The following is a 15,077-nucleotide window of genomic DNA, read 5'->3' as shown; positions in this document are numbered from 1 at the left end:
CCCTATAATCGGACGATCTTGCTCGACCCGACTTTTGGAAAAGTCGGGTTTCACGAAACGAAACGCGACCCTAAAAAACCAAAAGTCGCTCAACTCTAGTCATATGTAATACGGCTCCACTATTGCACAAGACGGACAATATGTCATATGTAATATGGCCTCACAACTGCATGGGACAGGCAATGCGTCATATATAATAAGGCCCCATAACTTCACAGGATGGGCAATGCCTCTTATTTAATACGACCCCACAACTGCACGGAATGGGCAATATGTCATATGTAATATGGCCCCAAAACTGCATGGGACGGGCAATATGTCAGATGTAATATGGCCCCACAACTGTACGGGACGGGCAATGAGTCATATATAATACGGCTCCACTACTGCATGGGACGGGCAATGCGTCAAATGTAATACGGCCCCAAAACTGCACGGGATGGGCAATGCGTCTTATGTAATACAGCCCCACAACTGCACGAGATGGACAATATGTCATATGTAATTTGGCCCCACAACTCCACGGGATGGGCCATGCACGATATGTAATTCGATCTCATAACTTCACAGGACAGGCAATGCGTCATATGAAATACAGCCCCACAACTGCACGGGACGGGCCTTGCGTCATATGTAATACGGCTCCACTACTGCACGGGACGGGCAATGAGTCATATTTAATACAGCCCCACAACTGCACGGAACGAGTAATGTGTCATATGTAATACGGCCCCACAACAGCAAGGGATGGGCAATATGTCATATGTAATATGTCCTCACAACTCCATGGGATGGGCCATGCATCATATGTAATTCAGTCCCACAACTGCACAGAATGGGCAATGCATCATATGTAATACAGCCCACAACTGCGCAGGACGAGCTATGCGTCATATTCAATATGGCCCCATTACTGCATGGGCCAGGGACTGAGTCTTATGTAATACAGCCCCACAACGGCACGGGACAGGCAATACGTCATATGTAATACAGCCCCACAACTGCATAGGACGGGCAATGTGTCATATGTAATACAGCCCCACTATTGCACAAGACGGACAATATGTCATATGTAATATGGCCTCACAACTGCATGGGACAGGCAATGCGTCATATGTAATAAGGCCCCATAACTTCACAGGATGGGCAATGCCTCTTATGTAATACGACCCCACAACTGCATGGGACGGGCAATATATCATATGCAATACGGCCCCATAACTGCTTGGGACGGACAGTGAGTCTTATGTAACACGGCCCCATAACTGCACGGGATGGGCAATGTGTCATATGTAATATGGCCCCACAACTGCACGGGATGAGTAATGCGTCACATGTAATACGGCCTCACAACTGCACGGGACAGGCAATGTGTCATATGTAATTCGTCCCAGAACTGCACGAGACCGGCAATGCGTCATATGCAATACAGCCCCACAACTGCATGGGACGGGCAATACCTCTTATATAATACGGTCCCATAACTGCACGGGACGGGCAGTATGTCATATGTAATATGGCCCCACAACTGCATGGGACGGGCAATGCGTTATATGTAATACGGTTCCACTGCTGCACGGGACAAGTAATGCGTCATATGTAATGCAGTCCCACAACTGCATGGGACAGGCAATATGTCATATGTAATACAGCCCCACAACTTCACGGGATGGACAATATGTCATATGAAATACAGCCCCACAACTGCATGGGATGGGCAATGCGTTATATGTAATACGGCTCCACTACTGTACGGGACGGGCAATGCATCTTATGTAATATGGCCCCATAACTGCACGGGATGAGTAATGCGTCATATGTAGTATATCCCCACAACTGCATGGGACGGGCAATGCATCTTATGTAATACGGCCCCATAACTGCACAGGACGGGCAATGTGTCTTATGTAATACGGCCCCACAACTGCACGAAAGATTGATTCCTTGAAAGTTGTTTGCACAATATGGTGATACTTAGCTTAGAAGATCCAGGAATCTTAGTGGTGTTCCTAAATTTCAAACATATATGAAAAAGGGAATGGGGAACGGAAGAAATCCGTTCACCATTTGAAGTCTCTTTCCAAGAATGAGTTCCACGCATGGAACCGCCTGGGTTTGGGTGTGCAAGTTTATTTATTTATTATTATTTATTTATATAGCGCCATTATTTCCATGGTGCTGTACATGAGAAGGGGGTTACATACAAAGTTATAGATATCGTTAACAGTAAACAAATTTATAATGACAGACTGTTACAGAGGGGAGGGGACCCTGTTCTTGCAAACTTACATTCTACGGGATAGTGGGGAAGAGACAGAAGGTCAGGGGTGCTGCAGCTCTGGTGGTGATGAGGCGGCAGCTCAGGCGGTGGTGAGGCGGCAGAATGGTCATTGCAGGCTGTAAGCTTTCCTGAAAAGATGGGTTTTCAGGTTCCGTTTGAAGGATCCGAGGATGGTGGTTAATCGGACGTGTTGAGGCATGGCATTCCAGAGGATAGGGGATATTTGGGAGAAATCTTGGAGGCTGTTGTGTGAGGAACGAATAAGTGTGGAGGAGAGTAGCAGGTCTTGGGAGGATCGAAGATTACGTGAGGGAAGATATTGGGAGATTAGTTCAGAGATATAGGGAGGGGAAAGGTTGTGGATGGCTTTGTAGGTCAGTGTTAGTAGTTTGAACTGGATTCGTTGGGGAATTGGGAGCCAATGGAGGGATTTGCAGAGGGGGGGAGACAGGGGAGTAGCGAGGAGAGAGGTGGATTAGTCGGGCAGCAGAATTGAGGACAGACTGGAGTGGTGCAAGAGAGTTAGCAGGGAGGCCACAGAGGAGAGTGTTGCAGTAGTCAAGGCGGGAGATGATGAAGGCATGTACAAGAGTTTTAGTAGATTGAGGACTGAGGAAGGGACGGATTCTGGAAATATTTTTGAGTTGGAGGCAACAGGAGGTGGCAAGACATTGGATGTGTGGTTTGAAGGACAGGCAAGAGTCGAGAGTTACTCCGAGGCAGCGGATTTCAGGTGCGGGAGAGAGCGTGATGCCGTTTACCATAATAGATAGATTGGGTAGGGAAGATACGTGAGATGGAGGAAAGATAATGAGTTCAGTTTTTTCTATGTTGAGTTTTAGGAAGTGAGAGGTGAAAAAGGGGGATATGGCTGATAGACACTCCGGGATTCTGGACAGCAGAGAGGTGACATCTGTGCCAGAGAGGTAGATCTGAGTGTCATCTGCATACAGGTGGTACTGGAAGCCATGGGACTTTATGAGTTGTCCTAGGCCAAGAGTATAGATGGAAAAAAGTGGGGGTCCCAGGACAGAGCCTTGGAGGACTCCAACAGAGAGGGGGCGGGATGAGGAGGTAGTGTGGGAGTGGGAAATGCTGAATGTGCGGTCAGAAAGGTATGAGGAAATCCAGGACAGGGCAAGGTCTTTGATGCCAAGGGAAGAAAGAATCTGTAGCAGTAGGCAGTAGGCAGTGGTCAACTGTGTCAAAGGCAGAGGACAGGTCAAGAAGGAGGAGGATGGAGAACTGTCTGTTAGCTTTGGCTGTGAGTAAAGGTACTGTCACACTAAGCGATGTACCAGCGATCCCGACCAGCGATATGACGCGGTCAGGATCGCTGGTACATCGCTAAGTGGTCGCTAGTGAGCTGCCACACAGGCAGATCTCACCAGCGACATCGCTGGGGACGAGGGTCGCTACTTACCTATCACACTAGGCGATCCTGACGTCCTCCCGCCCGGCTCGTCGCTCGTCTCTCCACAGGAAGCGCCGCAGGAAGCTGAAGACGAGAAACAGTCCAGGACGTTCTCGGGCGATCAGCGATAACCAGCGGGGGAGCGGGTCGTTGGTAAGTATCAGACACAGTGATATCGCTAGCAATATCGCTATAACGTCACAAGTTATAGCGATATTGCTAGCGATATCGCTTAGTGTGACAGTACCTTAAGTCATTAGTAATTTTGGTCAGGGCAATTTCAGTGGAGTGGTGGGAGCGGAAGCCAGATTTCAGGATGTCAAGGAGAGAGTTAGATGAGAGGTGGGAGGAAAGTTGAGCATGGACATGCTGTTCAAGGAGTTTGGAAGCAAACGGGAGCAGTGATATGAGGCGATAGCTGGGCATAGCAGTTGGGTCAAGGTTTGATTTTTTGAGGATGGGTGTTATGGTGGCATGTTTTAAGGCAGAGGGGAAGGTACCAGAAGTTAGGGATAGGTTGAAGAGATGGGTTAGGGCTGGAATGATCATGTTAGTGAGGTTGGGGAGCAGGTGTGAAGGGATGGGGTCAAGTGCACAGGTGGTGAGGCTTGATTTGGAAAGGAGATCAGTAAGCTCTCCTTCAGTGATGTTGGAGAGGGAGGTTATTAGGGAAGGGCAGAGGTCTGGTATGTGGAGTGGTTAGGGTGGTGGAACTGTTTTCTTCCAACGCCGCTCCGCAATCCTGGATGCTTGTCGAAGTTTTTTGGTGAGGTTGTTGTGCCAGGGTTGCCTATTGGTTTGTCGCACTTTTCCATGCATGAGAGGAGCGACTGAGTCTATGGCTGATGTGAGGGTGGCGTTGTAGAAAGCGGTGGCACTGTCCGTGTTGTGGAGTGAAGATATGGAGGACAGAGGTGGAAGAGAGTCTGAGAGTCTGTGGATGTCTAGGTGTTCCAAGTTCCAAAGAATAAAGAATAAAAGGATATTCCAGCATAGAAAAAATATAAAACTTCATCTTTAATAGAAAAAAATCATAAAAACAGGCACAGTGCGGACAACATGTAGATCCCAGAGAGCTACCAACCAACGCGTTTCGACACTCCGGTCTTAATCATGGTCAGTAAAAGTTGTCAGACTGGAGGCTTAAAAACCTTTTGGGAAGCAAACAGGTGAAAAAGCACTGAGTGTCGAAACACATCATTTGGTATCTCTCTGGGATCTATATTTTGTCCGTATTGTGCCTGTTTAAATGAAATGTTTTCATTAAAGACTAAGTTTTATATTTTTCTACGCTGGAGTACCTTTTTTTCTCCATTCTTTAAATTTCAAACAAGTTACTTTTTATTTCTATTGTAATATTCACAGGACATAAATGTATGATTTTGGGTAGACATGTTGTCAAAAAGAACTTCATGGTCCCCTAAAATAAGTGACGGATAATGTAGAATACACTCCAACAATACTCAACCTTACATACTGTACAGTATGTCACCCAGACTGGAGGCCTGTGTTCATATGGTAAAAATACTATTTTTGCTGCAATTCCTTAAATTTTTTTGTATTTTTTTTTTGGCAAACCTCTTTAGTTTCTTGCTCACATTGTTGTTATTATCTATTATATTAATAAAATGTTGTATTTTTACCATATGAATGCAGTACTCCTGTCTGTGTGACACATGTAGGTTACATTTATATTTGTTGCACTTCTCAAAAGGAAATAATATCAGCCTTGCTTTCTCATAGTAAAAAACAGTTCATTAAAACCATCCCAACTCAAGTTTCGCCAACTTCGGCTTCTTCCAGGGTGTATAGAAAAGGAAAAAGGTAACTGTGTACTTCACCTTAGAAGGTAGGTTTGTTTTCCCATGATAGTTGGGTGCAATGGAACATTTGCTGGCTCCAATATACAGCGATAATTCCTCCAATAATCCAGAACTCCATAAAATAAACTTCATCCATGGCATGGCTAACTAATCACCCCTCCTGCCATTCATATCAATAATCTGGGGCCCTCTCAAATAAACACACATGAAAAAAATCTGAAAATTGCATTTTCATTACATTACCACTGTTCAGCATGTATGCTTACTCTGTAACAATCACCTAAACCACTGGCTTACTGCCATCTTATACAATAGTTTAGGTTTTTATTGTTTTATTGATTGCGTTCAGAGTAAAGTCCTTGCAGAAAAAAGTAGTAATGTTATGAAAATGTAGTTTAGAGAATTTGTTTATGTCTATATTTTAATTATTTCGGGAGGACACAGGTGATTGGTATAAGAGGGATGCCCCAGATTAAGACAAAGTTGGCGAAACTTGATTTGGGCTTGGTCTGATGTATATTTTAAAGCTGTTTTTAATGATTTTTTTTTGACAGTGCGAAGGTGATTTTGAATTTATTCCTCTATAAGGAAATAAAATGGAATCTGTTTGGAATTGGGAACACCAATAAGTGGACCCACTGGATTGCTGTATGTTCTAAGTTTCTTGTTTGCACATTATGCTACGATATTGAGTGGTTTATATTTCAAGAGCAAAGAGCTCTGCTTGCGTTACCTTAATTTTATGACTATAAGATGCATCGGACCATAAGACGCACCTAGGTTTTAGAGAAGGAAATTAGGAAAAAAAACTGAAGCAAAAAATGTGATCAATTCTGTACTTAATATCCCCTATTCTGGTAAATATGGTCCCCTCATCCCCATCCTGATACACATGGCCCCTCATCCCTATCCTGGTATGCATGGCTCCCTCATCCCTATCCTGGTATGCATGGCCCCTTCATTCCTATCCTGGTATGCATGGCCCCCTTATCCCTATCCTGATATGCATGGCCCTCATCCCCATCCCGGTATGCATGCCTTCTCATCCCTAGCATGGTATGCATGGCCTCCTCATCCCTATCCTGGTAGGAATGGTCCCCCTCATTCTTATCCTTGCAGGAATGATTGCCCTCATCCCTATACTGGTATGCAGGGTCCCCATCTCATCCATGTATGCTTGGCCCATCCTTATCCTGGTATGACTGGTCCCATACCAGTCCTGGTATGCATGGCCCCATCCTTATCCTGGTATGATTGGTCCCATCCCAGTCCTGGTACGCATGGCCCCATCCTTATCCAGGTATGATTGGTCCCATCCCAGTCCTGGTATGCATGGCCCCATCCTTATCCTGGTATGATTGGTCCCATCCCAGTCATGGTGCGCATGGCCCCATCCTTATCCTAGTATGATTGGCTCCATCCCAGTCCTGGTATACATGGCCCCATCCTTATCCTGGTATGATTGGTCTCATCCCGGTCCTGGTATGATTGGCCCCATCCTCATCCTGGTATGATTGGCCCCATCCTTATCCTGGTATGATTGACCCCATCCTTATCCTGGTATTATTGGTCCCATCCCAGTCCTGGTGTGCCTGGCCCCATGCTTATCCTGGTATGATTGGCCCCATGCCAGTCCTGGTATGCATGGCCCCATCCTTATCCTGGTATGATTGGCCCCATCCCGGTCCCGGCATGCATGGCCCCATCCCGGTCCTGGTATACATGGTCCCATCCTTATCCTGGTATGTTTAAACCCATCCTGGTCCTGGTATGCATGTTTCCATCCTTATTCTGGTATGCATGGCCCCATCCTTATCCTGGTATGATTGACCCCATCCCAGTCTTGGTGAGAATGGTACCATCATTATTCTGGTAAGATTGGCTCCATCCTGGTCCTGGTATGCATATTCCCATCAGAAAAGATTAAAACAGAACCATTACACTTACCTTCCTCCGCTTCCTCGCAGCGTCCTGCTCCATTGCCAGCAGCTGCTTAATGCTTGTAAGCAGCGCATGGCAGGGATGTCATGCTCTGCTCACAAGCAGAGCACAGCTGCCAGAATACTCACTGTGGGCGTGGAATGCAGAAAATATTAATTTCTCTTTAACAGCGGGCACAGGAGTTAGCTGCAGCAGCCGGCTCCAGCTCCGCCGAAACCGCTCCCCCACCTCCCCACCACAGCCAGAGCCGGTACATCCGGACTATAAGACACCCCCCATTTTTCTCCACATTTTGGGAGGAAAAAAGTGCATCTTATAGTCTGAAAAATACGGTAATTGCTGCAACTTGGAAAGTTTATTTAAGTGACTTTTTTAGGACTTTATTTGTCTGTTCTGCTTATTATTTCTTTATTACATACTAATATTGTGTTTTATTTTCAAGACATGATAAAGCATTCAGGATGCCAAAAAGGTATGTATGAAATACCCATCTATAACGCTATAGCAGGTTTCATTAAAGGGGTTGGTCATTCTGGACAATCTTTTTATTTGAAGGGTCCACTGTTCACACCTTTGAAACCCTCAGCAACTAGCTGGAGTTGGTGAAGGAGCACAGCATAAAGTTTTCTACCCTATAGTGGCTCAGTGGTTAGCACTGCAGCCTTGCAGTGCTGCGATCCTCGGTTCAAATCCCAACAAGGACAACATCTGCAAGGAGTTTGTATGTTCTCCCCGTGTTTGCGTGGGTTTCCTCCGGGTTCTCCGGTTTCCTCCCACACTCCAGAGACATACTGAAAGGGAATCTAGATTATGATCCCCAATGGGGACAGAGATGGCAATGGCGGCCCCGATTCATTAAGACTGATGTTTCGCACGTCTGTCTTAATGGTGGGTGTACAGGAATACAATGTGCCTAGTAAATTGAGAGACATTCACCACTTGATGAATTTAGCGCATCTTATTGTTGTGTGCATTGCCAGAAGTATTACTCCAGTCAGGAGGTGGAGTAAGATTCCTAGAGTAAGGCGCACTACAACTAGTAATGAATTTGTTGGGGGAACATTGCCACACCCCGTACCAGCTCAATTCTGACGAAGCTGTCCAAAACTAACGCTAAAGTTGCAAAATTATTGCTCCACCTCGTTTCGTGGTGTAAACACCTTAATGAATTGATGGTCAATGTTTCTAAAGCTTTACGGAATGTGATGGTGCTATATAAGTAAGCAAAATAAGAAAATAAGCTAAATATATTTTCTTGCACCACCACTTTACAAAATAGAAACATTATGCGGATCCTAGTGAAATCAATGTTTGATTTGTACACTGCAAAGAAATGCCAAGTCTCCTGGAGAGCCAGGCACGCTATGAAAGTGCTCTCCACTCTAGTTAATTAAATGGGTGCCTAAACAGAGGACCTCCACAATATACAAAATTATAAAAAAAGTCACTGAATTTGTTTTTTTAATCTAGAAAAAGTGAAAATTTCCAGAATTTGCTTATATCTATATTTTAATTGTATCAGACGGATACAGATGATTGGTATAAATGGTAAGAGGGATTCCCCAGATGAAGACAAAATTGGCGAAACTTGAATTGTGCTTGGTCTGATGTACATTTTGAAGCTGTTTTTAATTAATTGAAGGTATATCTAAATGACTAACAGCCGAGGCCGGAACTCAGCTAAGGCTGGTTTCACATTAGTGTTTGGAGGCGCAGCGGACGCTCGCTATGAAGCTACACCCCCTGCCGCGCCTCCTCTGGTCAGCTCCGCCTATGGGCGCACGCCGCTGCATGTGGCCTGCGTACCCTATCTTTAGCATTGGGTACGCAGGCTGTGCGTATGGATGCTTTTGCCGCCGCATGCGTCCATTTGCCGCCGCTAATGTGAAACTAGCCTAACAGAATTACAAAATCAGATTGTCAGAATGAGTTCACCGGCAGATATCAGAAAACTCATTCTTCACCACAAAAAAGATAGTACAACACATAGGCTCCAAAATGCAATTTTTTTTTATTAAATCCAATTGTATAAATGAGTTTTAGTCCCAAATACATGTGTTTAAGTTTAAAACAAAAAGTTCCTAAAAGTGGACAACCCCATTAAATGATAAAATATATACTTTATATGTTGTCTACAAACTGTAGCATATCAAATATTGATGTCATCTGTCATAGCTAGCATGGTATTAACTGTTCATGTCATTGTGATTTGCTTACAGTTATTCTCAGCTGATAATGGACTGGCCTCTACCCATCTTGGCAGTCGGTTTGCTTCTCATACTGGTGTGTACTTTGGCAGGCCTTCTGGTTGACCAAATGCCAGACTTTTCCAACCCTTTCATGGTGAGTATTTTCCAGTTGAAAACTACACATTAAAGAGGACTTATCACTTCCTCACATAATTGAGTCGAATAACTTGTGGAAATCCCTCTGCTCCCCGGTTCTTATTTTTTTTCCTGTTTTACAGTGTGTCACTCCATTGCAGAGACATTCACATGTGTTGCTTTTGGAGAGAAGTATGTGAAATGAAAAAAAATCCCCGAGCTCTCCTCATTCTGCTGCTCTTTTCCGTTTTGAGCTACATCACTCCATTGCAGAGATATTCACATTTGTTGCCTTTGGAGCACAGTATGTGAAATCTCTGCTTGCAGACTAACTAGGCATTTACAGTATTCAGAGTCTTCTCTGAGGGTATGCACTTTCACATCTCCCTCCCAGACTCTGTCAATTACAATTTGCTGGTGTCTGAGGCTGCTAGAGCAGCTGCTGAGCTGAGATTATTAGAGGGTTGAAAACGCACATCGCCAGAGAAGACGCTGAAGAAACGCCTCAGTAGTACTACAAGCAGAGATTTCACATACTGTGCTCCAAAGTGACAAATGTGAATATCACTGGAATGGAGAAATGCAGCGTAAAATGGAAAACAGCACCAAAATCAGGGGAGCTCGGGGATTTTTACAAGATATTTAACTCTTTTTTTTAGCAAGTCACAGATCCTGTGTAAAAGCTTGGGAAAAAGACACATTTAAGATTCTATTTACTACACAATAATTAAGTTTCTAGGTGTATTAAATGGACTTAATCTATGCCAAAAGAGTGTCCAAAGTCATTGGGTGAGATCCATATGAAGACTATAAAAATACATTTTCATTAACCCTAAAAAAGTGCCATCTAGATAATTAAACGTATCACCTGCCAATAAATAATTACTGTACATAAGTTACATAATTGGTTAAAAAAGAAGTACAGGTTCATCAACTCCAAACTATAAACATAGAATCATATTTAGGCATGATGCTAGTTGCCCCATATTAGGGGGAAACACTTTCCGCATCCAACGGAGCAATACCTTATGTCCAGAAATATAACTTTTATATAGTGTTTTAAATCATTATTTTTAGGATTGTGGGTTTTTTATTCCAGTTTCTGTACATGATCATAAGGGCAGTTTCCTGGATTTGTTAATAGAAGTTAAAATATTTTACAGAAGCCACATGGTCTATATATAGACTTCTATGGGAAAGTATTGTGGGAATGAGGTCGCTGTGCAGGGAGGGGGAGGAGGTGAGCTGTAGCATAGCAGATAAGGTTGCATGTTGATACTACCTACGCTGTGGGTGTGCTGTACAGCATCTGTGTATGTGACAGACTACACAGATGCATTCGAAAAAAACCTTTTAAAATAAAATATTTTAAAAAAATAATAAATATATATATACGTATGTGAAAAATAAATGCATCCTCTCAATTGCAAGATGGAAAAAAATATGTCATATTTATAAGATATGAATGAAACAAATGTTTTTTTGAAATTTGGCTTATTTCTAAAATTGTACAGGGTTTTGAGCCCAGAGATACTGACATCGGAAGAAAATTAACAACATGGAAAAATATACAAAGCAGCAATGGCTACAAAAAAGTTTTGTCTGTCTATCCACATGGTGAGAAAAGCAGGTAAAGAAAAATTAGCGTTTCAATATTCCAATCTGGCTGGAAATGCTTGTTACTGTATGTAATATGTAACTTAAAAGGAAGAATTATACCCCCTGCCCCCAACTGTGTATATGGTCATGTTTCTCTCTGAAATATAATGTCATCCGTACCTTTAGTGATGCAATGTGTTTCTCCTTGACTGAAAAATTGCTCTTTTAATGCATGTGTAAATGAGACTTAAGTGCTCTGGGTGTGAGCAGAGCACTTCCCTGCCTAGTCCCACATTACTCTTCTTGACTGTCAGCTCACTGGCTCTGTAGTCAATACTTACAATGTAAAAATGAAAGAAAAAAAATACAGGAATCCAATTTGGTCACTGACACCTGTCTGTAAATAGGCCCTAGGATCTACTGTCAAATATGACTGGCCTTTGCACTTATTTTATTCTCGCTGTTCTCCTGAGTATTCTATTTTTTTTTAAAGCCGCCGTATGCTTCCAGAGATATGGGCCTTTTTATTTAGCACTAATTTTTACTGTGTTTATGTAGGAAACAGCAGGTTCGCAGGATGCAGTGATGAGACGCGAGACCGGTTGAACTTTGGAAAGCAAACTTTTATAAATTAAAGCCGCTAGGGCTATACTAAGCAACCAAAAAGGGATAACAACAGTTGTCCTCGCAGGGACTCAGTACAACCAAACACTATTTGAAAAGAACACGACTAACCCGGCCGAGGCCGGTGACTATGGGGCCGCGGTATGGCCGTCTACGGGTCCTTATACTCCATAATGTCACTTATCCGTCCTGACGTCCCTCGGTGTCTCTGTGGGAACTGCGACTCTGATGAAGCTGCTTTGGCATCTTTGATGAGGCTGCTTTGACGTCTTTGATGAGGCTGCTTTGGCGTCTTTGATGAGGCTGCTTTGGCGTCGCAGCCGCTGGGCCCAGCTCCTGAAGATTTGGATTAGTCTTCAGGCGCTCCAGCACCCAGGAGGAGTTAGGGCACAACAGCGGGGTTGCGTTGGTTAGTGAGTTCAATGGGACTCCTGTCCCCAAGCAGGGTTGTGTCGCAGTTGTCAAGAGTGGCAGTTTACTGGCCACGCGCACAGCCTGGGGCTGTGTGCAGAGTGTCTGTGTTGACGAGCAACAGGCCCCAACTGCCGACTGCAGCGGGGTGAAGGCGGCTGTGAGCGGTGATAAACAGGCCGCAACCACGGGCTGAAGTGAAGCGGCAGCGTCCGCGAGTGGCAGCGGGCAGGCCGGAACCGCGGGCTGAAGGGGGATGACAGCAACCAGGAGAGGCAGCGGACAGGCCTGCTGAGGGCTCGGGCTCAGCGGTAACAGCCGAGGATGACCGGGGGCAGATCGCAAACCGGGATTGGGGTGAAGAGGCAGTTCCCTGTCGGTAAGTTCGGCGCCTCTTTCCTGAGGTCCACTGCGTATCTACCCTCTGCTGCTGGTCTCCTCCCTGAACTGTCTGTGTCCTCCTAGTACTCTCACGCCCCCTCCGTCTCCTGCTCCATGTCTGACGTATCACCAACTGAATCCCCTGCGTGCTCCCTGTCCCTTTTATACTCGCCCCTCCCCTTGCTGTCCTGTCACTCTCAGCAGTCCACTCTCTTCCTCTGCTCCCCGGGTACTGTTTCCTTAGGAAGTCAGATGGCGGTCCCCTTGGTTCCGGCCCGGACACTCTGCGGGGGGTCCTCCTCCCTGCATTTATAAAAAGGCATGGCTCACAGGATCCTCAGAGGTGGGTCTTTAGGCTCCTCTACATTATTATCCTGTGATCTACACTCCCTTGATAAGGACCATAAACATTAGCATTAAATAAGAAGGCCTATATCCCTAAAAGCATAAGGTGGATTTTAAAAAAAGAAAAAGTGGAATACTAAGGGAAGAAAAATCTGGATACTTTTCAAATGTGACTAGCCCTCTTTAAATGGCCATTCAAGCCCATTCAGTTGCTCAGTTCTTGTAGATGTTACTCCAGACATCCTAGTGTAATACACAATACTGATATAATTCTCACAGATTATTACACAGTTTGAAAACTGTATAAATAATGTGTAATTACGAGTTTTCAACTAGTATGATTCTGATGACCTATCCTCAGGATTAATTAATAATTAATTAATTAAATACTTAAAAGCAATAGTGTATATACATAACATGAGTACTTAGTAAACAACTTTTTTGATAACAAAAAAAAGTGTAAAAGCCATCCCACCAGCGTCAAGGTGACCCAAATCGGGATGGTCCTACCTCTAGTATCAAATCCTTATGTGTCAAAGTGACGTCAGTGTGAATAAGGGCCAAGCCAGGACCAGGTGTTAGGCGTCGGGTTCCCGTCGCTGTGTGGCAGGAATTCCGAGCCTTGCCTTTGGCGGTCTCCCGTTCCTCTCCGGCAGCAGAGGAGGCTGCTCAGCGGACTCGACGGTCCCGGCGCTCTGCTCAGACTGGCACTGTGGGTTTGGTTGCTGCTGCCACCTCTGGTCCAGCTATAGCAACGCATGCTGGTCAGCAGTGAGCTACTCCAGGGACTATGTCCTCCTTTCGGTCTACTGATCGTGCCCGTGGGACGATCTCTTATTGGAGATCGGAGGTCACATGCTCAGGTCCTTCTCCAGCTCGGATTGGACCATCAGGAAGGTCCCGGAAGGAGCCGGAAGGACGCTGCTATAAAAGGTTCACATGGCCGCTCAGCCATGCGCTAGTATAGACCGTAATTGGTAGTGATGTGTGTGATGATGGATGCTTGTGAACCCCCTTCCCTTTGATACGCATGTTGGTAGGGTTTAGAGTTCTGAGTCAGTGCCGAGCGGTGGTACTGCATAGCGCCGCAGTGCTCCAGCTCCTCTCACACATTATGCCAGAGAGTGTCATCTGCACGAGACACCTCTGTACCGCATACGCCGCAGTGTCCTTCTCAACGGTGCCGTGCGCAGTTACTACGCTTTCGAGCGCTAAGCTTTGGCTGGCTAGTGGCATCTGCCAGGGCGGCGCTGTACGCACGCAGTGCGGTAACACAACTGTCGGCTGCACCCTGTTACTGCTATCAGGGCACAGCGTTTCTGTAGGGTTAATCCCTGGAGCCGCAGTAGCGGTTCCCTAAGCCGTAGTCTGTGAGGTAACAGGCTTCGATGTCTCTTTCTGCGGCTCTGTGCTGTTGTTAGTTCGCTCGTGCGTACACCGGGTCAGCGGTTACTCCGCCGGTGTTCAGCTAGTGTCCGCCATTACCGAGCAGCAGTTTACGATCTCTGCACGGTGGACTCGGGGTTGCAATTGCACTTTATTATATTTTATATTTAGTGCGATCTCCAACCCTAACACCAGGTCCCAGTCCTGCTTGTATATTCATATTTTGGACCCAGTCCTGATTTGAGTACACCTTGATGCTGGTGGGATGGCTTTTATGTTTTTGTTTTTTTTAACAAAAACAGTGTTTACTAAGTACCCAATGTTATTTACATGCACTATTTCTCTTACTTATTTACTAACAGTAGGGTATATATTAATTTTTAGTTTCTGTCTTAGGTTTTGTCTGTTTAATGGGCAGTTTGAAAATGTTCCTATATTTTGCATATACTGTATACCAAAGTATACTCCCAGTTCATTATTTGGGGTTAAAAATCATTGGGGGGGGGCTCCAACACCTACAACTCCCACCAATCTGGTGTTACAAGCTC

General features: G+C 45.0%; 1 protein-coding gene across 2 annotated transcripts in view; it reads left to right on the top strand.

Annotated features, from left to right (window-relative positions):
• DISP2 (dispatched RND transporter family member 2) overlaps positions 1–15,077 on the top strand; it is a 136,320-nt gene that overhangs the window by 94,000 nt on the left and 27,243 nt on the right. For both annotated transcript variants that reach the window (XM_073566725.1, XM_073566724.1), the window contains exons 3-5: positions 7,902–7,931; positions 9,679–9,802; positions 11,298–11,413. In XM_073566725.1, the coding sequence (XP_073422826.1) occupies positions 7,902–7,931; positions 9,679–9,802; positions 11,298–11,413 (270 nt within the window). The remainder of the gene's footprint in view (positions 1–7,901; positions 7,932–9,678; positions 9,803–11,297; positions 11,414–15,077) is intronic.

This window comes from Dendrobates tinctorius, unplaced genomic scaffold (genome assembly GCF_039654945.1).
Source record: "Dendrobates tinctorius isolate UK_male_01 unplaced genomic scaffold, ASM3965494v1 ptg000019l, whole genome shotgun sequence".
NCBI classification, from domain to species: Eukaryota; Metazoa; Chordata; class Amphibia; order Anura; family Dendrobatidae; genus Dendrobates; species Dendrobates tinctorius.
Note: the sequence above shows the minus strand (reverse complement) of the source record. Positions and strands in the feature narration are given on the sequence as shown.